At 44.7% G+C, this 23,754-nt stretch overlaps 1 protein-coding gene across 6 annotated transcripts in view; it reads right to left on the bottom strand.

The window, feature by feature from the left end:
- Window positions 1–7,503: 7,503 nt before the first annotated feature.
- Window positions 7,504–23,754, bottom strand: part of BTD (biotinidase) — a 45,782-nt gene continuing 29,531 nt past the window's right edge. For 5 of the 6 annotated variants that reach the window (XM_009239304.4, XM_003776312.5, XM_054552571.2 and 2 more), the window contains exons 2-4: window positions 17,599–17,863; window positions 11,256–11,405; window positions 7,504–9,009 (exon numbers count right to left, since the gene is read on the bottom strand). In XM_009239304.4, coding sequence (XP_009237579.3) covers window positions 7,837–9,009; window positions 11,256–11,405; window positions 17,599–17,859 — 1,584 coding nt within the window. In that variant the 5' untranslated portion in view covers window positions 17,860–17,863 and the 3' untranslated portion in view covers window positions 7,504–7,836. Of the gene's footprint in view, window positions 9,010–11,255; window positions 11,406–17,598; window positions 17,864–19,662; window positions 19,821–21,801; window positions 21,871–23,754 lie in introns of those variants that run through there. The other variant, XM_063722582.1, reaches the window with a different exon arrangement.

Genomic DNA, 23,754 nt, shown 5'->3' on the forward strand with positions numbered 1-23,754 from the left:
CGCATTAGACAGTGGGCTCACACTTGATTAGGATCAGAATCACCTGGAGGACTTGTTAAACACAGATTGATGGGCCCTACTCCCAGAGAGTCCGATTAAGTTGATCTGGGTGGAGCCCAAGAATTTGCATTTCCAACAATTTCCCAGGCGCTACTGGTGCTACTGCCTGGAGCCCACCTTTTGAGAGCCCCTGGTCTGCACCATACCAGGCGGTTGGATAACTCTGTCTGGGGTGGATTAGACAAAATTCTGGGGGCAGGAGATTTTCCTGGCCGCTGTCAGAATACCTCCTCTAGAACTTCCGATTTCAAAGCAACCAAGTTCTGTTCAGCATGGACCTTTCTTTTTTGTTGTTCTCCCTCTATCTGAGATCATCTCCCTGTTGCATTTTGCTATGCAAAATCAGAAGAAAAGAGAGTAGATGTAAATGATTTCTGGCTTTGTGTAACCCAGCAAATAATAGCCACTAATAGCACTTGATATATATATAGTGGGAGAGATACCTGTATAGGAGCAGTCAGGATAGCTGGGAGATTGAGTGTTGGATGAATTTTAACTTGGATGTGGGAGATTAAGGTGCTGGTAGCAAGATTATTGTATTAGTTATCTATTGCTGTATAATAAATTACCTCAAAACCTAGGATTTTAAAACAACACACATTTATATTTTATAGCTTCTGAGACTTAGGAAATCAAGAGTGACTTCGTGGGGTGGTTCTGGCTCAGGGTCTTTCATGAGGTTGCAGTCGTTTCCCAGGGCAATGGTCATCTGGAAGCTTGACTGCAGCTGGAGGACTCACTTCCAACATGGCTCACTCATGCAGCTATAGCTGGTGGCTGTTCCTTGCCAAATGGACCTGTCCATAGGGATCCTTGGGAGATGGCAACTGGCTTTCCCCAGAGGGAGGGACCCAAGATAGCAAGTGAGCAACCAAGATAGAAGCTGCAGTATCTTTTTTTTTTTTCTGGAGACGGAGTGTCGCTCTGTTGCCCAGACTGGAGTGCAGGGGTGCTATCTCAGCTCACTGCAAACTCCGCCTCCCAGGTTCAAGTGATTCTTCTGCCTCAGCCTCCCAACTAGCTGGGACTACAGGCGTGTGCCACCACGCCAGCTAATTTTTGTATTTTCAGTAGAGACAGGGTTTCACCATATTGGCCAGACTGGTCTTGAACTCCTAACCTTGTGATCGCCAGGCTTGGCCTCCCAAAGTGCTGGGATTATAGGCGTAAGCCACTGTGCCCAGCCTGCAGTATCTTTTATAACCCAATTTCAGAAGTAACATGCCATCACATCTGCCATATTTTACTGGTTACACAAAACGACCCCAGAAAAATGTGGGAAGTGTTACACAACGGGTACCAGCAGGTGGGGAGCACTGGGGGCTAATCTTGAGACTAGCTACCAAGGTTATTTTCATTAAGAAGTGTCTCTCTCCCCTAACTCCTCTATTTCTTCTCAAATGAACTGGTCTATGAGCTTGCAGAATGTTCTGGAAGAACCATGCCAGGGCTGCATTCGTCTTCCCTGCATGCTCTACCCCTCTCCATTCTGTTCTTTGACCCCAAACACTGACTTCCAGACAGCACCAACCAGATTCTCTTGTCCTCTGCTTTCCTGTTGGGTCCAGCCAGTGGGAAGCCACAGCAGGAGTCAGGAGCAGAGAAGAGAGAGGAGACAGGATATGGATCGCCTGGCTCTCTGCCTGTCACACCACTATGGTCTGGCTGTCTTTCTTACAGCCCCTGCTCCTGCCGGTCTGCTCTCTCCATAAGCTTCCCTCTCCCGCTTCTGGTAACCACTTCAGCCCTTCACACCTTCAGGCCTGGGGTGCATAGCACCCCAGCAGGCCTGGCTTGCTGTCGCTAGCCCCTGGGTAGTGCATTATCCTTCCTGGGTTCCCCTACATCCTGCCCACACCTGTGTAAATCACTCTGTTCTTAAGCTCTCCTCAATTAATCAAGATTTGCAGTCTCTCTCCCACCATGGCGCTTACGGCAGCAATACCTGACTGGCATCACAGTGAAATTTCTGCTCAGAGGAAAAAAGCCTCATGGACATTTACTGTTTTGGCCCGACTATATCCCACTCCCCTTCCCCTGGTAACGCTGTCCCAGTGTTCCCCTGGGAAATAGGCCCCACCCCTCAATCCATGAATTTCAGGTCAGAGCTAAGCCTATCATCCCTCACCCTAACAGTGGCCATGTGACTCAGTGCTGGCCGATCAGAATATCACAGCCCTGGCCAGGTACGGTGGCTCACGCCTGTAATCCCAGCACTTTGGGAGGCTGAGGCAGGCGGATCACGAGGTCAGGAGATCAAAGCCATCCTGGCTAACACGGTGAAACCCTGTCTCTATAAAAATACAAAAAATTAGCTGGGCGTGGTGGCACGTGCCTGTAGTCCCAGCTACTCGGAAGGCTGAGGCAGGAGAATCGCTTGAACCCAGGAGGCGGAGCTTGCAGTGAGCCGAGATCACGCCATTGCACTCCTGCCCGAGCCACAGAGCAAGACTCCGTCTCAAAAAAAAAAAAAAGAATATCACAGCTCAGCTCTCTGGCCGATCATTGATTCAGGATGGGCGTGCACCCTAAGCAAAAGCCCAGGTTGTTCAGCTCTGAGACTTTTATTAGGGACTGTGTAAAAAGAGGAGCTTCTTCTCTAGAGTTGCTGAGAGGGGCAGATGAAGCCTAGAACTGTCATGGCCATTGTTGTAACTACACGGAGAGTCTGTCTGTGGGAGAAAATGATAAAGAAGAGTGCAGAGTAGAGTGCGATACTGTGTCCAGAGACACCATTTGAGCCCCTGGATTCAGCAATGCCTGAAGATAATTTATTCTTAGACTCCCCAGTTATGAGTTAATATATTCTCTTTTTTTTTTTGCTCAAACAGAAAGAAAAAGATGAAGAGGAGAAGGAGAAGGAAAATGAGAAGAAAAGTTATCTACAAAAAAATTATATACGCATGATGCCTACAGTTCATATATTGGTAATTTCATTTTTAACAGGGCAGCTGTTAATTCAGATTTTTGTTTTACTTCAGTACTAAACACAAAAATAAAAAAACTTTCCAAATGGAAATAAGGTTTTGTTGGTTTTTTTCTCAGCCTGTCTGAGAAACATTCTAAACATTCTTTGTGACTACCTATTCATTCATTCATTCATTCATTCATTCAGCAGTCAGCAAGCATAAAGCAGATTTTGTAAGCCAAGACAGCGCCATGCTGAACGCAGCAGAGACAACAGATGAATAGGACACTGGCTCTGGTCTTAGAGGGTGGGTCTCCGTGGAGTCACTATAAAGAAGATGCAAACCCAAGACTCAGCACATATTTGCATGTGGGCAATTCATTAATATCTCTCTGTCAGTTTTCCCCATCTGTAAAATAGCTGTAGCAAACCTTTAGGGCTCATGGAAGTTAAGGGAGACCATTTATGTGCATCCAGCACAGAGCTGTCACTCACTACTAGGTGGCTACTCTACGCATGGCTCATGTTCCGGCAGAGAGAACTCAGATAAATGGTTCAATGAGAAAGGGCTCTGGGAACTGGGAATGGGAAACACCAGTTCAATAAGCGGAAGAGTCACAAGCTGTGATGAGAGAATAGACCTTGAAGGATGGATGAGTGTTCATCAGAAGACACCATTTCAAGCAGACAACAGTACAGGGGCCAGATTGTGCTCAGCACACTGGAGGAGCTTAAAGAAGTAGCTATGGCTGGACCAGAAACCCAGGTTCACAGTAAGGGCCATCATGTGAGCTCAGAGGTCAGGTGGAGCTGAGGCTGTGCAGAATGTGAACTTTGGCCTGAGGAACAGGAACTGTTGGGAGGTGAGAAACAGGAGAGCTGTGATTTGGATTGAGCAGAGTGGTAGCCCATCTGCAGGATGGTACCCAATGAGGTTCACCTCTGGGCATCTAACACCCTCTGTCTCTTTCCATAGGGAGCAGGGCTGACCTGTGTAACTCAATAAGATGGTGCCAAATGATGCAGTGTGACTTCTGAGACTAGATCATAAAAGACATCATGGCTCCACCTGTGCTCTCTTGGATCACTTGCTTCAGGGGAAGCCAGGGGCCACATCATGAGGACACTCAGCTATCCCTATGGAAAGACCAGTGTGGTGAGGAACTGAGACCTCCTGCTAGCAGCCAGCACCAACTTGCCAGCTGTGTGAATGGGCCATTTTGCAAGTGACCCTCTGTATTTGTTTCCTAGGTCTGCCATATCAAAGTACCCTGAACTGGGTGGCTTCAAACAACAGAAACTTATTGTCTCATAGTTGTGGAAGCTGGAAATCCAAAATCAAGGTGTTGGCAGAGCTATGCTTCTTCTGAAACCTGCAGGGGTGGGTTGTGTGTGGGGGGTCGCTTCTTGCCTCTTCTAATTTCTGGTGTTTGTTGGCAAGCAATTTCTGGTGTGCCTTGTCTGGTAGAGGCATCCCTGTGATCTCTGCCCCTGTTGTCACACAGTCATCTTCTCCCTGTGTGTGTGTCTTCTCCTCTTCTGATAAGGACATGTCATATTGGATTAAGGGCCCAGTTACTCTAGTGTGACCTCATCTTAACTTATATCTTCATTGCATCTGCAAAGACCCTATTTCCAAATAAGGCCACATTCTGAGCTATTAGGGGTTAGGACTACAACGTATCTTTTTTGGGGAAGACGCAATTCAATCAATAATATTCTCCAAATCCAGTGAGGCCTTCAACCGGCTGCAGCCTTGGCTGATATCTTGACTGTCACCTTGGCTGACATCTTGACTGTAGCCTCATGAGAGACCCGCTTTCCTGCCCCACAGAACTGAGTGAATTAACGATGTCCATGCTTGTTTTAAGCCATTAAGTTTTTGGGCAATTTGTTATGTGGGAATAGGTAACTAACATTCAAAGGGAGGTTAGGGAATGAAAGACTGAAGCCAGGAGACCAGGACCTTTCTCTGGCCTGAGAAGCAACATGGCCCCCAGCAGTCCTACCCACAGATCCTGAGGCCACATCAGCTCTTGTCTCAAATCTAGGCCTTTGTGCACAAAACATTTCATACTTTTATGCCTTTCTATTTTGTCCCATATAAATCCACTTTGTTGAGAAATTGTTCTTTGAGTGGTCATTTCAGTTGAGCAGTTCTGAGTTTCATTGAGAATCGGAGCGGCTGACTCACCATCGGTCCTCTCTGAGCAGATCTTCTGTGCCAGGACACCTCCTGGGCTACTAGCCAGTGCTCTGATTGGCTGGCCTTGGGCTGGGTGCCTCCTCCTGGTTCAATATACCATGGCTGGGGGGTGGGGGCACAGGTACCAAGCAGGGCCACCTGTGGGGAAAAGTGGCCTGGGTGGGTTTCCCTCAGCAGGGGCTCTGGACAGGCCTGTGTCTTGAGAGCAGACGTGGTGGGCGCTGGGACTTGGCAGTCTGTGAGGAGGCCTGGTTTTTTCCTCTCTAAGAACAGGGCTTTTAAATCCAGTGTGAATACAGCTCACCGTGCCTCTCACTTCCCGTGTGAGAAAAACCACAGAAAAGCACAGCTGCACCTACATGAGAAACCACGCAAACCAAGCTACTTCCCCCAAGTCTGGTTTAGCCAAAAATGCACTTGATTTCCTGTCTCCATGTTGTGGTTAAGATTGCCATTTGCTTCCTGAATTTCAGGATCACAATCGACAAAAACATATCACAACCATTAGTCATAGATATATTTTTTCCCTGAAAATGATTTATTTTCCCGTCCTGTACTTTGTTCTGTCATCTGGCAGCTACTTCTTTTAATTGTAAAAATTACTTTGTTCTACCACCATTAGTTGCTTTCCCCCTCATTTCTACTTCATGAGCAATTCATTCTAAATTGTTGGTAGAAAATAACTCAGGGAAAGTTCGTGGTGCTCTGCCCAGAAGGGCGGAATGAGGATCCTGCAGGTGCTGATTAGATGTTTACTGGGTGAAGTAGTTCTGCCAAGTCTGTATTTAGCGCTGGCCTCTCTTTCTCAGGCTTATTTGAATCATCTTGGCATAAAGCAATGATATGCATTTTTAGGTAATTTCTGTCTCCCTGGGGTTTGAGGCAGGGAAGCAGACTGGGCGGTGGATAGCCACATCTGGGGCCGCTTCTGGCCTGCCAGCTCACGCCTGGTGGGAGCTGCAGTGGGCGGGAAAGCGAACTCTGTCATCTGGTGGGAGAGGTCCTGCTCCCCTTCCAGAGGGACTTCCTAGGGCGTGGGGAACCCAGGGCTTGCTCAGGAATTCCAAGTCCTTCCTGCTTATTCCCTGAAGACTTGACTCATCCCAGACCTTTTCGAGGGATCAGTGAGTCAGCAGGGGCTGGTGCTGGCTCTGCTTTTTCCCACATGGTTTATTCAACATGCATTCTATGAATAAAAAACCGAGGCCCAAGGTCTCCCCAGTGAGGAGTAAACGCTGAGGCCATGCATGGAAACCCCATCAGTCTGACTGGAGAATCCATGTTGTTAATTGTCCTGCCTAAAAGCCAGAAAAGGATCTGGAGGCCTACACTGTGGGGGAATAGGGAGATCATTTCATTTTTCTTGCCTTATAAAATTGTGTGATGTTTAAGCATATACTGTTTAAAAAAACTAAAAAGGAGTTCAAACTAAATGGCCACATTTAAGAGGCAAATCACTGAAGACTAATTATCCATTCTGCACTTAAAAAATGATCTGAAACAGCTACTAGGCATGCAGTCAAAATCCTTTTTAAAATGGCTTTGAAATGTTGGACAGAAATTACACAGAAATCAGTGGCCTAAAAATGTCTTCACCATATTGAATCTGATAATTTTGCATCTGGAATTCCTAACATGGGAAGCTCCTGCTCTGTGCCTGTTGGCTGATTGAATAAATGCATGACTAAAGTGGGCCACCCTTCATGCCCTTCACGGCAGTCCCTGCAACTTATCTCTATGGGGTGCCAGGCATCGCTGCAAAGCAAGGAGATCCTCTATAGGGCTCCAGATCAAATTATACCAGCATCAATCCATCCTGCACAGTCGGGCAACATGCCCAACTCTTGCCCAAAGCTACCGTGATTTATTAAGGTCCCTGGAATCCCTGGATGAGCTGTGTCGTACAGAAAGAATTCTATTACTGATACCTTCCCATGGCTGCCCCCGTCTCAACATTTCCAGTCCCCACCCGCCCTTCACCCCGAAGCGCTGCACTCTCTCCAGTTATTCCAGGTCCTGCCTACACATTCCATTTACTGACAGAAAATTCCATTACTGGCAGATGTGAGGAACAGTTCTTTTCTATTTTTAAAAGCCGCTTTAAGGTCTACGTTTCTGATGTTGCTGGTGGCGCTAGCATTGCCATTTCATCTGGATAGAGTTCTGGTTGACCAGGATGGGAAGGTTCCCCACAGGGGGCCATTTCTAATTGAGCTTTTGCTTTGAGAGCTTGTTTCTTACCTCAGAAAATGTTTAAGGCTTATGAAATATTTACATGTCCTGGGTGTCACTTGATCAACAAGATTAAAAAAAAAACCCAAGCCACTGCTTTGTGGATGTGTAAAATATAAACTGATATTTATTTTTGTTTTAGCTTGAGACCAATCGCATACTGAGAGATTTGTTAGAGGAAGATGTGGCTTGAAAAAGATAAATGTGAATAGAAAATATCTCCTAATGTTTCGATGATTGAGGTTTAAGAGGAAGACACTGAGGGAATCTGCCTCTCCTACTTGTTCCACAGTTCCCAGGGTGGAATCTGGTGCCACAGAAGTGGGCTCCTGCCCTCAAGGCAGAAAGGTGGTCCCAGGGCTTATAGCCTGTGGAAGTGCAAGGCTGCAACATGATGGCCAGAGTCCGCCCCACGGACCACATACTTTTCCTAGTCCCTCTCATACAAGCGCCCATAGAGAGCCGCCGTCACCAGCCCAGAGGACAGCCTACTCTTCCTCAGGAAATAGTGGTCATTCTCCCAGCCAAGCTGATCAGGGACTTCTAGGGTCATCCCTGAGGTCAGAAACAAAGGAAAGATATAGGAAGTACTGAAGTTGCCCCACAGGTGAAACTCAAATATCCCTGTGGCCTCGGTGATCTCCTGTCCACAGGTGTCAAAGCCAAGACCCCCACACCTGACCAGGGCACACACTTGGATGTAGTAAGTACCATGTACTGTGTGAAGCCCATTAAAGACCCCCAGGGCATACAGCTCTTTGGATAAGCTGGGCCTCTTGTAAAGTAAATAACAACAGAAGCCATTGGAACAGACATGGAGATAGCCTTCCTTTCCCCAGACAGGGACCAGGGTGAAATTGTCATACATCATCTCAGAGTGAAATGTGGGAGGAGCATTCACGTTCCACTGGGTGGCTTCATCACAGTGGACTTCCTGAGCATCCTTCTCACAGTACGGATCACCTGACAAAATTTTTAAAAACTTACTATGGGATGGGTCCGTTTCACCTGTTGCATTCTCTGCACCAATGAGACCCACTGGATTTTTGGCCACCTGCGCAATTATAAGGTGACTTTTGGGATTTTCCATGTCATGGTACCAAAAGGACTCCAGAGGGGTGTGTATGCCACTCCCTGTCATCCCCAGAACTGGGTGGTGGACGTTAGCTGCCAGAACGTTGATGCCAAAGGCAACAGCAAAAGCTTTCTGAATCTCAATTGCTGCCAAGAGTGGGAGCTGGTTCATCCAGGCTGTTGGGTACACAACATGCTTCACCTTGTAGTCTCTGAGGAGTCTGATGGTAGGGTCAAAGAACAATATATCAAAGCATGTGAAGATGCCAAACCTGCCAGCAAAGGGGGTATCAAAGGTGATGTGATCCACTTTAAGAGGAACATCAAATGCTGCCTCAAAGTAGAGGTTGTGTTTACGGTAGCGGTCAACAAGGGTTCCATTATTGCTGAACACGACATTTGTGTTGAACTGGTATCTCCCATCTTTTGGGCATCTTGGGTCACTGCTATGACAAGGCTGTTTTGTCCCAAGATTGGCCACCAAGAACATATCTCCCCTGATGGCCATACAACTCAGGCGCTGGAGCACCTAGAGGAAAAAAAGGTGTAAATAAATGAGTTTTTTGCCTGTAATCCGAGCACTTTGGGAGGCCGATGCGGGCGGATCCTGAGGTCAGGAGATTGAGACTACCCAGGCTAACACGGTGAAACCCCATCTCAACTAAAAATACAAAAAATTAGCAGGGCGTGGTGGTGGGTGCCTGTAGTCCCAGCTACTCGGGAGGCTGAGGCAGGAGAATCACGTGAACCCAGTAGGCGGAGCTTGCAGTGAGCCGAGATAGCACCACTGCACTCCAGCCTGGGTGACAGAGCGAGACTTCGTCTCAAAATAAATAAATAAATAAATAAATAAATAAATAAATAAAATAAAATAAATGACTTTTTAAAATCCTTCCTTTTGCTTCCTCTTCTTTCTTTCTTTCTTTTTTTTTTTTTTCAGAGACAGGGTCTTGTTATATTGCCCAGGCTGGACTCAAACTCTTGGCCTCAAGCAATCCTCTCGTCTCAGCCTCCTAAGAAGCTGGGACTATAGGTGTACACCATTGTACTTGGCTCTCACAATTTTTAAATATAAAAGTACTTATATTTATCCATAATAAACAGCTATCATAAATCAATAAGAAAAAAGCAACCACTACTGAAAATGTGCAAAGGATATAAACAGGTGATTCATAGAAGAACAAAGAAAAATGACCCACGAACATCTCAAAAGATGCTCAATCTCATTAGTGAGAGAGAAGTGCAAATTACAACAATGAGATAGCTATCATTTCTCACCTTCATAAGACTGGCAAAAATTCAAAATATTATTCTTTTTCTTTTTTTTTGAGGCAGGGTCTGGCTCTGTCGCCCAGGCTGGAGTGCAGTGGCATAATCTTGGTTCACTGCAACCTCCGCCTCCCAGGCTCAAGCCATCCTCCTATCTCAGCCTTCTGAGTGGCTGGGACTACAGGCATGCACCACCACACCCAGCTAATTTTTGTATTTTTTGTAGAGATGAGGTTTCACCACGTTGGCCAGGCTGGTCTCGAACTCATGAGCTCAAGCTATCCGCCAGCCTTGGCCTCCCAAAATGCTGGGATTACAGATGTGAAGCACTGTGCCCAGGCTCAAAAGATTATTCTATCTTGCGTTAACCAAAGGATGGAAAAAGAGGCACTCATACTGTATGACTGGGGCTGTAAAGTGAAATCAAAGTTTTTTAAGGCGGAAATTTGGTACTCTTTAATATAATTTAAAATGTACATATCCTTTGAGGGATTCCATTTCTTTTTTTTTTTTTTTTTTTTTTTTTTTGAGGCAGAGTTTTGCTCCTGTTGCCCAGGCTGGAATGCAGTGGTGTGATCTTGGCTCACCGCAACTCCTGCCTCCCAAGTTCAAGCGATTCTCCTGCCTCAGCCTCCCAAGTAGCTGGGATTACAGGTGTGAGCCACCGCACCTGGCCAGAGGGATTTCATTTCTAAAAATTTTATTTTACAGAAAAACTTGAACATGTTTACAAAAATATAATAGCAAAAATTTAAAATGAATAAGCATATAGTACGCTTAAAAAGAGGATGTCAAGGCCAGGTGCGGTGGCTCATGCCTGTAATCCCAGCACTTTGGCAGGCCGAGGTGGACAGATCACGAGGTCAGGAGATCGAGACCATCCTGGCTAACGCGGTGAAACCCCGTCTCTACTAAAAATATACACACAGAAAAAATTAGCCGGGCATGGTGGTGGGTGCCTGTAGTCCCAGATACTCGGGAGCCTGAGGCAGGAGAATGGCATGAACCACGAAGGTGGAGCTTGCAGTGAGCTGAGATCGCGCCACTGCGCTCCAGCCTGGGTGGCAGAGTGAGACTCCATCTCAAAAAAAAACAAAACAAAACAAAAAGAGGATGTCAATAACTATGAAATGCATAGAAAAGAATACAGCTGAATGCACATCAAATTGTTGATGGCAGTTTCTCTAAGCAAGGGCATGGGATGAGGAGCAGGCTGTGGTGAAGATGAACTTTTTCTTTTTTTACTTTTGGTTTGGTTTAAGTATACATTCCTGTATTTCTTGTGTAATTAATAAATGGAAAGATCCATAGATGAATAAGTGCCTTGTAACGTCAGACATTCTTTAATGGAATGAACATGTGGCATATGGATCTTTGGGAGTTTGGGTTGGATTTTTGGGATCTTAAGGTCTCCTATCAATCTTAGTTAACATGTCACAGCTCTGGTCCCTGACTTAGTTCACCTCTGTGTACCCTCAGCCTACTGAGGAAAAAGGCAGGAATCACCTCTGTGTCACTGAAGCGGTGAGGCTCCAGGCATGGGTTCCACCTGACCACCTGGGGAGACGGCATGAAGTCCAAAAATGGATAAATGGATGTTCTTGTAAAGTTGAATCCATGAATGCCATCTTCTGGAAACACTATAATCTGTACACCCTGAAAATGAAAACATCAAAGAATAGTCTGTTATCAGATGGCAGGAAGCACCGCTGCATTCATTCATTCTTCTGTTCATTCTTTTGGCAACCATCAGGAAGTTACTCTGTAGCAGGAACCAGAGGCGCAGAGATGGTGTCTTTACTCTCCTCAGAGTTCTTAGTCTTGGGGATGCTGTCTCACTTCACCTGATCCCCAAGGAACAAAGACAAAGTCCTCTAGGAACAACCATTAACTGTGCCTGGGGTCACGTGAGGGAAGGAGGGAATGCGTAAGCTTCGTTGAAAGTAAGCTCAGGAGTTTGACAAGCAAATAGCTAGAAAGGATTTAGAGTTCTTAGGGTACCAGGGCAGATGGGGCCGACTACTGGGCCTTGAATACATTGGGCCCATTAACACATGTGGTATCTTCAGTCTGGTGGTTGTCAACTTTCACTGTGCATCTAAATCAGTTGGGGAACTTCTGAAAAACCACTGATGCTGGGGCCCACCCCTACAAAGTCTGATTTGATTGTGGGTGGGATACTGGCAACAGTGTTTGTTAAAAGTCCCCCGGGTGATTCTCATTTGTAGCCAAGGTTAGGACCTACTGGGCCAGTGGGTAAGAGGCAAGTGTGTTGATCTCAGCCTGGAAACAAGAACTCGCTTGAAATCTCCATTCTCCAACTGGGAATTAGGAGGCTCCCTTCGGGACTCTGACCACCCTAAAGGCCTTTTCCCACACCTGGCAACACCCTGTGCTCCCGGGCTGTCACAGCCCGGGACTCCCTGTGACATCTACAGCAACCTAAGAAAATACAAACAAACAGGGCAGCCCTCAGCTCTCAGGGCTGGGGCATCATTCTTCCACTGCTCTCCACTTACAGGGTTTAAAATGTCAAGCTGGGAACACCAGCCCCAGGGAGGAAGGTGGAGAAGGCAGGCAGAGAAGGCATAAATAATTCAAATTAGCAAAGTTTGAGACACTTATTTCTGGAATGCATTGCAAACTTTTAAATTTTTTTCCTGGTTATAAAAGCTTCAAAAGTTTTACTGTAGAAAATTTGGAAAACGGGGAAAAAACAATCATAATTCTATAACACAGATACTTATTATTAATATTTTGGTTATTTTCACTATTTTTTCTCTCTGTATACGTGTATGTGTGTATATAATGGAGATAATAATAAATATATGGATTTACATCTTGACTTTCCTCATCAAGAACTTTAAAAAATACGGCCAAGCATGGCAGCTCACGCCTGTAATCCCAGCACTTTGGGAGGCCCAGGTGGGCAGATCACCTGAGCTCAGGAGTTCAAGACCAGCCTGCCCAACATGATGAAACCCTGTCTCTACTAAAAATACAAAAATTAGCCAGGCATGGTAGTGGGCACCTGTAACCCCAGCTACTCAGGAGGCTGAGGCAGGAGAATCACTGGAACCCGGGAGGCAGAGGGTGCGGTGAGCCGAGATCACACCATTGCACTCCAGCCTGGGTGACAGAGTGAAACTCCATCACAAAAAAAAAGGAAAAAAAAAAACAACTTTCAAAAATACATTGTAATGGGACCACATCATATTTAAGAGGACGCCATAGTTTATCCTCTATTATTGGAATTTGAAGTGTTCCCAACTTTTTGTAATAAAAAGAAAACTGTGGTGCCCATCTGCATAGTGTGCTCAAAACACTTATTGCATTTATACACTTCACACAAATCTTCGATTGCATCTTTTGATTATTTCTTTGGAATAAAGTCTTACAAGTGAAATTACTGGATCAAAGGGTATAAAAATTAGAGTTTTAAGTTTTGTTTTGTTTTTTGAGAGAGAGTCTTGGTCTGTCGCCCAAGCTGGAGTGCAGTGTTGTGATCTTGCCTCACTGCAATCTCCGCCTCCTGGGTTCAAGTAATTCTCATGCCTCAGCCTCCTGAGTAGCTGAGATTACAGACATGGGCCACCACACCTGGCTAAATTTTGTATTTTTAGTGGAGATGGGGTTTCACCATCAGGCTGGTTTCAAACTCCTGGCCTCAAGTGATCCGCCCGCTTTGGCCCCCCAAAGTGCTGGGATTACAGGCATGAGCCACAGCACCTGGCCTAAAAATTAAACTTTTAAGTTCTTAACACACACTGCCAAACTGCTTTCCAGAAATACTATACCAATGTATGTTCCTTCCAGTACCGTATCATCTCATTGCACACTTAGCAATGACCATGTAAAGAAAAATTATCTCAAACCTAAAAATAAGGCAAGATGGAGATGCAGCCTTTCCAAATTATACTAGGGTACTGTTTAATAGGCTCACTCAATTATTCTTTAATTAGCTAGAGAATGTACCACTGTTTGACTTTGTTATTTAAAAGATCACCTCAAAGATTACAATTGTTTTGCCCTATAGGACATTATCCAGTTTTGCATCTATTAGGAAATTCATTTCAACAATCACTGGACTGACTGATATACACATTTCCATTCCTCGAGTTTTCCTTTGAACAGGCTTTACCATCTTACTGGTTCCTTAATTAATGAATTAAATAAAAGCTTTATTCATTCTATATTTGTATGAGTCATCTTTTCAGATTTTTGAAAATTATATTTGGATAGACATTTTTCTTTATTAAAAACAAAACTTTGAGAGCACTGAATGGTTTTTCATGGGGAACAACATTTAAATTATGTATACATACCTGAGCTGGGGCAAAATTTTGGGTCTGATGTGATGAGTAATCCTATCTAGGAAGTAAGTTGCATTCCTGATAAATGGCTTCAGCAATTTTCTGGTAGACCTCAATTAGATCCAGAACCCCTTCCTTCTGAGGAATGAAGGTTACAATCCCAAGTGACTGCCCAGCCTAATCATCTTGAAACTGGACTCTGTTTTTCCCCTATGAATGCCCCTACTGAGACAGAAATATAGTCACGCACTGCATAATGACACTGTGGTCAATGACAGACCACATATGTGATGGTGGTCCCATAAGATTATAATACTGAATTTTTATTGTACCTTTTATATGTTTACATACACAAATGCTTACCACTTGTTACAACTGCCTACAGTGTTCAGTACAGTAACATGCTGTAAAGGTTTACAGCCTAGGAACAATGGGCCATACCATATAGCCTAGGTGTGTAGTAGGCCGTACCATATAGGTTTGTGTAAGTACATGCCATGATGCATGCACAATGACACAATGGCCTAATGATGCATCCTTTCAGAATATATCCTTGTCATTAAGCAATGCATGACCGTATTTCAATTGGTTTGCTCAGGAACCTCTTATAACAACTTTGATATAAAGCTTTCACACAAACTTGCCATCGATTTGTCTTAGAAGTTGCTTTAAAACATATAACCAGATTTGCTTAATACCCTGTATGTATCTTTGATTTCGACCCTTAGTACATGTGGCCTGCTCACTTTGTGGCTAATAAAGTGCTTGTGGAAGACAAGTCTGTGGCTTGGTGAGTCTGCATGGCCAGCAGTCTCTGATCTGTGCAGGGTATTAATATGTCAGGGCTGCATGTTCTGGGATTTCTCTAGAGGCTGGCAAGGGCTCCTGAACCAGTTGTTTCTGTGCTGCCGGTCTGTAAGGGTTGGAAAGTCCAAGACTTAGGACCCATTTTCCTTTCTTAGCTGATGTTTTCTGCCAGAACACTGTGGGCTGTTACTTGTCTGAGTTGAAAGTGGTTTGCATTTACACCTGTAAATGTACTCATCTTTTTAATTTACGTAAGGTTTTTCTGTACGCAATTCTCGATTCTTTAAAGAGACAACAACAAATTTTGGTTTTCTACTGTTATGTGAGAACATTAGGCCCCAGCAACACGTCATCATGTAAGGAAAAATAAAAGTACTGCTGGAAAGCAAACAAACAAAACACATATAACCACGTATGGGAACTGAGATATCTGTAAATTCTAAAAGTGATCATATCAACAGCTTCAGCCTGGCTCCTAGAAAACAAATAGAGACGGAGTGATGCTGTGCAGCTGGCATGGGTTCAACAAAACCGTGTTAAGTGTTTCCTTTGGGGGCAGATTATTGAAAGGTGAATGCAGGAGAATTCTACAGTCACAGTCTGGGTTTCAGTGTGTCATTTGCCAAATGTCTCAGAATGGTCCGGTGGGCAGGGGAGGGAAGCAAGAGACAGATGACATTTCAGGTGCTGGACTCAGTGCCATGCAGGCAAACATCTCTATCAAGAGAATGCCTGCCCTCTAGGAGATCAGTGTCACCAGGAGGTCTGAGGGCACAGCCTGGGGTTTTTTTACACTGACTTCAGCATAGACATAAATGAGGTGTGTATCATATGTGTGAATGACGTAAAGGTAACTGATACTTGGGATGTCAGTAAAGATCCCTAAATAGCCCAACAGGCTGGAATGATGAAATTTAACAGCATAAATGTGAAGTCTTGCCCTCAGCTTAAATCAATCACCTTTATAAATACAGGATGGCAATGGCAGCATGTGTGTCTGCTCATGTGAAAAGGTGTTTTAGTTGACAGCAAGTGCCTTATACACCCATAATGAGACATGTGGCTGCCAGCAGTTTTCTGGGGACAACATCTAGAATGAGACAGGTGACAGTTCTCCATCCTGCCCTTATTAGACAGAATCGGGATAGCTGCATACAGTTCTGAGCACAGAGAAAACGTGGAAGTCTTTAGTAGAAGGTTTGGAAACTGAGTCTCCTAAGGAACTGTGGAAGGGACTGAGGATATAGCCTGGGGGACAGATGCCGGGGGGATCATGACAGCTGTCCTCAAAGGTGGAGAAGATGGCATGCCGTGATAAAGGACACGGTCCTGCTCCCTTTAGCTCTGAGGATAGAATCATGGTGGCAGTTACGGGGAGGCTGACTGCTGCTCATTGAAAGGAAGACCTGTCCAGAAGTTCCCACCATTGGAACAAATGGACCTGTGAGTCTGAGCCACTGAAGGCGTTCAAGGAGAAACCGTATGTCAGGTTGGGACTAAAGAAAAGTGTCACCCTTGCAAAAGTTGATCTTGGTTGAAAAAAAAAGAAGCTGGACCAAGTCTTCAAGTTCCCTTTCAACATCATGTTATACACACATACACACCCCCTGCCCCCAAACAACCCCCCACCCAATACACATAGCCTTTGTATATATATTATAGACTAAAATTTTAAAAGGTTGCAATTTTTTAATTGCTGTGGCTGTCCAGGCCATCCTGACCACCCTGCTCTAAGGCAGGGACTGTTTGGGGCAGGACCTGCTGGTTCTGCCCTTTACGTTCACAGAGAGCAGGAAAGTGTTGCTCACAATGAGTTTACATCCTGTTGAGGCACAGCAGAGCTTCCTCAAGCAGCTGCGCTTGGTCACCCTGCCACCAGAGTTATAGCCCAAACTTCCCTTCGGGTTTGTGTTTTCCAGCAGGGCATTTTCTTAGGCAACCTCTGGTATTTCCCTCTTTGCCCCCAGGGGGGCCTCTCCTTTGTCCCCACCCTTCCTGAAGGGAGCAGGAAATTCAGGCCAACCAGGAAGCCTTCACAAAGGCTGGCACTGACCTTCCCTTTGTCAGTTTGGGGTCAGTTCTATCTGGGCGAAGGTCTCAGACTGATCATAGTCCGACATAGAGACCGGAAACGAGCCCCAAACAGTCTGAAGGGAGCAAATGGCATTCTTGCAGATGCTTACTACTTCAGTGAAGCTTTGAATGACTCAGAGAGGTCATCACGCCCAGTCATCTTCAAATTTTTCTGCACATTAGACTGCCCTGGGGAGCCTTAAAACAATCCCAGTGCCAGTCCACACCCCTTCCACACCAATTACAACGGACTCTCCGGGACCCAGGCAACCATACTGTTTACCACTTGCCTGGTGATTCTTATGTACAACCACACTTGGGAACCGGAGATCTAGTCCTGGGCTTCTCATACTTGCCATGTGAAAGCATCACCTGGGGATCCTGCTGAAATGCACATTCTGATTCAGCAGGTCTGGGGTGCGGCCCAAGATTCTGCATTTCTAATAAGCTCCCAGGGGATGCTGATGCTGCTGGTCCACGGACCACTCTCTGAGGGGTAAGGCTCCTAATCCAACTGACTAATTCAACTCAGGTTAACTAGCTGGATGATTTTTCAGAGGGTGGTAGGAAGCCTGGCATTACCCAACCACTGATCAAGGGGTAAAGAGCAATTTGCTCTGTATGAGAGAAACTCAGGTTCTGAGGAGCATTCTTGCCTTTTGGGCTGCAGTCATCACTTGCTGTTCATAGATGTCAAGGTTCTGGTTCATGAGCTCCAAGGCCTCCTGGCGGCTGACGAGAGCCAGAGGGTTCAGACTCAAGATGGATGGATGCTCGTACACGGCAGCCATGTAATATTCAGCCTCGTGATGTTCAGCCACGCTCTCCTCCCCGGTGTGGGCTCCCAGGGCAACCACGTAACAGCCGCAGAGGAAAAGAGCAAGCTTACTTCTGGCTCCAGACATAATGCAGACCATAAATCTGGAATGTAATGGGGCAAGGGGAAAACAGCTGAATAAAGAATCCTGCCAAGAATTTAACACTTGCAGCTGTGATTTATTAATCCCAGCAATTAAACTCACTTGCAGTGATACTGCGGCTCAAAGAGTTTGTTTCATGTTCCTAATAAAAGAGTATGTGTTTCTCTCCAAACACGTAGCAAGCCACGTTTAAAATGGCTCACTGTGTTAATAGTCTGGTTTTAGAACATTTCCAAAACAGACTCAACGTTTGCTATGATTTTCTTACCCAGTGTTCAGCAAGACTGTAGTGCGTTACTACTCACTTTTCTAGCTGTGCACTTAAATTTTAAGCAGTAGTAATTATCCAGATTATTTGACATAACTCTGTGATATATTTCACGCTCTACCCTCTGCCTTCTATCCATACAAACACACTACAGGTCAGCCATCCGTAATGTCTGTGATTGTCACGACCCTAATAACACAGCCTGGCTTTCCTGGCCATCACAACCTGATGAATTATAATTCTCCTTGCATTTCTTTGGTTAGTAATAAATACTATGGATAACTCTCCCTTTCTTCAGCACAAAACTATTTATTTGGTGCCAAGAAACTGCTGACTTCTACATAAATGCCAATAGCTACTTTCTTTTATAGACAAGCAAAGTCTCCCAATAAAAGCATGTTTTCTCCTTGAACTTGAGAATCGCCATTGCACATTATCACTTTCTTAACCCCGTCTCTGTGACTCCAAAACTCTTGCTCAAAAGCCTACTCATTTGGAAATAAAATCCTTTTTGCAGTGATAAAATGCAATTTTCTAGAAAATAAACCATAAATTTCCAGAGAGTAAACTCAGCTTCATAGCTTCTACCAGAAAAGACTAGAAATAAATGACACTTCTGTGTGTCTCCTCCTTCCTCCCAGAATGGGAATGTTTCTTTCTAAACAGTGTGTGTTACTGAGTGTTTTAGAGTAAATAGTCCAATTCTGCCTTTAAAAATCAGCCTGGCCTCCCAGCTAAAGTGTCCTCTCAGGCAGAGATTTACTGGGTAGTGTGCCAAGGCCAGGCCACCTGCCCATGGAGATGTCCTGGGGCTGACCAACTGCCCAGGAATCCGGATTGAAAGTCAAGATAACAAAGACAAATCAAAGAATCATATTGCTGCCCTTTAAAAAGAAAATGACACCTGTCCAAGTCTCAACTCATAACTCCTGTGTTTGCATTTTAAAACCAAATTCCCCAGGCTACAAATTTCTTTATTTTTTGTCGAAAGTTCCAGAAACAAACCATAGTTCTTTTCATCAACAGACTAAGAACTAGGAATGCTCATCTTGGCAAAATTAAATATTCCTCAGAATGAGAAGTACTCTCCCACCCCAACCCTGCTCCTTCTCAAACTGTTATTTCTTTCCCCAGGGAATAAATGTACCATCCAAACACCAAACCCCAGGATTTGTTGCCATTCATCCGGGACACTGTAAACAATGTTTTAAGATAAGAACAAGGAGTCTTTGAGTGAGCAGTCATGAGTTTTTGAGTAGAAACAAAAGTATAATTGATAAGCTTTCTTATCTGAATTTTGCCTCTAAAGACAAGCAAGGAATAATTTAAAATGTCTCAGAAACCCATTTTTCCATTCCATCTCTGGTTTCACAATGATAACAGAGAGTGATTTTGGGGGCAAACTTTAATCTTCAAAGTCATGCTGACAATATTTCTGAAGTATAAGGCAAAGGCCTCACTGAGAGGTGTGGAAACTGAGGCCAGGAGAGGAGGGTATGAACCAGTCCCCAGTGGAGGCAAGTGAGGAGTACCTGGGGCCAAGAGTGGCATTCACATTACATCTCTTTCTCAACTGAGAGCTGGATACCACTGATGTCGGGGTACAGAACATTTGTTTATGTCTAAGGGACTTGCAATCCAGCAAAACGAGGAAACTGCAAAATCCGCAAGGTATCACATTTCTTTCTATCTGGAGAAAATAAAATTTATTTTACAAAAGGAGCCTGGTAGGAGAGCTCTAAGTGGCAATCATTTGTGTGTGAACAAAGGTAGGTCGATAATAAGAGGTTATGCAGATTCAACCAGGTGTTCATGCTTGAAAGAACCAAGCTTAATGAGGTAGAAGAGAATGAGTAATTACAACAAAAATAGGTCTAGTCAGCCGGCCCTCAGTATCCATTGTTTCTGCATCCATGGATTCCACCAACCTTGGATTGAAATTACTGGGGTGGGAGGGGGAGGAGGGAGCCCAATAAAAATAATAGCACAACAATAAAAAATAATAGCAATTTAAAAAATACAGTATAACAATTATTTATATAGCATTTAGTTTGTATTAGGTAGTGTAAGGGATCTAGAGATGATTTAAAGTGTACAGGAGGAAGTTTTTAGGTTATATGTAAATTCTACACCATTTGATATAAGGGACTTGAGCATCTGAGGGTTTTGGTATCCACAGGGGTCCTGGAACCAGTCCCAACAGATACTGAGGGACAACTGTACATCAATTTGCCCTTCCCAAAGAAACATTTTACCCAAATTAGCAAATGCTGCTTTTCTCTCTTTGGCATCACACATACCTTCTCAGGAAAAAGTAAACAGGGCCTGCAGCAAGGACTCTGAAGGGCTCAGCAGGCCGTAGTGGGAGGTTCTCAGTTGTAAAGTGGCAGGCCTAGAGGTAGGGCTGGAGGGGCCCAGGCATCCCCCAGAAACCTTCCAGCAGCTACCAGGTGCTGGCCCGTGAGGATATGCACAGGACGACTGGGGTGTGGGGCCTTCCTGGGAACAAGGGGCCCTGGAAGTCATGGGGTTCTTGGAAATACAGCAGCTGACCCATCTTTAGAGCTGGTCAGGACCTGGACCATAAAGAAAATGGTAACTAGAGGTGTGACAAGGTGGCAATGTACTTGCTTTCATTGAAGGGCATCTGACATAGGAGAGTAAACTGCAGGAAGGGTCCAGTGTGAATGCACAGTTGAGGCGACCATGTTCATGCCCTCTGAGATGAGGGCCTTGGCTCGTGGGGTGCACTGAACCCCACTTCCAGGGAACAGCAGAACCAGGAGGGTGTTGGCTTCAGACAGCCATGCAATTCCCAACTGTGGGCCAGCCCCAGGGGTAGGTGTCAGGGGTCCAACAGTGGACAAGACAGACCCTTCCTCGTGGGGCTCGTGCTCTGGATAACTGTGTCAGATGGTGATTAAGTGCAAAGGAGAAACGAGGCAGTGAAGGTGGTAAGGTGAGGCGAGGGGGACAATTTTAAGCAGTGTGGTCAAGGAAGGCCTCGATGAGAGGGTGATGTTTGAACAAAGGCCTGAAGGGGGTTCGGGAGGAAGTCACGTGGGTCTGCAAGGGTGAGAGCACGGTAGGCAGAGAGCCTGAGGCAGGAGCATGCCTCATGGGCTGGTGCAAGAAACAGCAAGGACAGCAGGGGGCTGGAGCCAAGGGGACAAGGAGGAAGTGGCAGCAAAAGGAATCACACAGAGAGAAATGACAGGGACCTGCCCAGTGGTCTCCTAACATCCCCTTGCATTTGTCCTCATCCTCTTCCATTCTGGACTCATAAGAGCAGCCAATGAGATCCAGAGAAAGCCTGAGTCTACCAAGGTGCACCTCTGAAACTCTTCCAGTCACTCCCCAGTTCATGCAGCGTAGAAGTCAAAGTCCTTACAATAAGCCAATAGGAAGCATCTGGGAGACAGGAAACATTTGGCAGGTGGGGAGAGATGCAGAGTGGCATCTTGAAGTAAGCATCCTGATCTCAGACGGCCCTACAGAAACTCTGCTTCTGATTTCATAAGGAAAACATTCCCCCAACACCAGTCCTGATCAGGAAGGTTCTTTCCATCTAATAGGAAAAATCAGTCTCAATTACATGGAAATCTATTTCATGTAAATTTGGTAACATGTCAATCACTACATATTTTTACACACAAGGGATTTTTCCCTACCTTGCTAAATGAGTCATCTTAATAATTAGCTGTGTTTCCTTCCTAGCCATGCTATTACAATAGTGTCTTCTGCAATAAAATGAGAGGGATTATTATTAAGGCATTCTTAATAATTTCAGAGGCAGATATATACATTAAAAAATCTTTAAAAGATATGTAAAACATCTTTTTAATAAAAGATCTTGTCATTCTTTACTTGTCAGGGAGAACAGCAATCCTATGATTAGGAAAGGAGGCAGGAAAAGTTGGCAGAGGAAATGTCACATCCTGTGGAACAAAGCCTGAGGGACCTGCTAAGTCATTAGGAATCGGCATAGTATACATTTCTATGTGTAGTGACCGAATGCCAAGAAAAACATTGGGAAGTTCCAACAGTCTTTAAATTATTCTCATGAATTTCGTGACTTCATTGTCTAAATTCTTTTACATAAACAGGAGAAATAATGTCTATCTCCACCTAATTTATATGATCTGAATTTAAAGAAATCACAAAAATGATCTTTTATTTCCCAGAAAGTCTTCTCTTGCCTCTTGTTATCTGATTGTCACATCTGAGTGTGCTGGTCATGAGCTTGTCCGTGACTGGCCCCTGGAACAAAAAGCTCCACAATGGTTCTCGCGTGGGCAGCTTTGTTTAAACCCACCCACTACCAAGACGTTTGATGTCTCATTCAGAAAGGTCAAGTGTAAACACTTGTGAGTGGCAGCTGATGATTTAAGCCTGAACTCACCAGCAACTGTGAATAAGTTATCAAGCTAATATGTCCTCTGAGTTGAGGTGGTAAACTGTAATTTCACTTTCAAAAAAATTCCAGCTATTATTTTAAAAAAAGATAACGATATACAGAAGTGTAACTGTGCACTGTGCCTTTGATTAGCCAGTTTCTGCTCCATTGGCTAGAATAATTTATCCTAGGAAACCAAATGTGCAATCAAAGGATCTTGACATTTCAACTGAAACACGTTATATCTTTCTTTTCCTCAAATGAGAAACTGCCTTCACAATTTAAGTCAAATAAAACTTCTTCCTGAAATGCCCAGGTATTTAATGTAAGAAGGCTTTTTTGCATGTGGAATTTGAATAACAGTCTGTCTTTCACTTTCTATAGACAGAAGGAACCCCAGCTGAGACTGATTCTCAGACAGTTGCTACTGCCACTCCGTGGACAAACTGAGTATCATTAACCCAAGTGGCTACACATGTGACCTTAGGTATCGCAATAGCAGAGCCATTCTTAAGCAGTAAATGGATGGCTTTTTCCCCCCTTTCCTTCTCCATTTCTAATACTTCATCTATCTCTTTTACAGTTAAAGAAGACCCAGAAAGCATCTGATTTTCAAGATTTGAGTTTCATGAAAGCTGTTTTTTATTCACCACACTCCCATGATGGCATCTTTTTGAATTTGTTGCAATTTCATACAATATGACTGGACGTAAAAAGTGACACTGCTCATTCCCACTGTGACACACAGCATCTGCGTGGGGAAATCTGTCTGAATTAAGGGATCTACAATCAATGCCACATTGCATTTTACATGCAATATAAACCGTTTGAATATCCATTATTATTATTTTTTTATCTTCCTGCCACACAAAGCAGAGAAAGCAGATGGTAAAAATTCCATTTTCATGATGAGGGAAAACTCCAGGACTGGTTAGTAATGATAATGAGACTGGGAGCCAGGTCTCCTGGCTTCTGGTCCAGCCTGCCTAGTGCATGTTGAAGAACCAGGGCAATTTAGTGGTCAAGCTTTAACGACCACTGCGGAGGTGAAACCTTGTCTGTACTAAAAATCCAAAAAGTTTGCCGGGCATGGTGGCACGTGTCTGTAATCTCAGCTATTCCGGGAGGCTGAGGCAGGAGAATCGCTTGAACCCGGGCAGCAGAGGTTGCAGTGAGCCCAAATCGCACCATTGCACTCCAGCCTGGGCGACAGAGTGAGATTCTGTCT

Source organism: Pongo abelii, chromosome 2 (genome assembly GCF_028885655.2).
Source record: "Pongo abelii isolate AG06213 chromosome 2, NHGRI_mPonAbe1-v2.0_pri, whole genome shotgun sequence".
NCBI classification, from domain to species: domain Eukaryota; kingdom Metazoa; phylum Chordata; class Mammalia; order Primates; family Hominidae; genus Pongo; species Pongo abelii.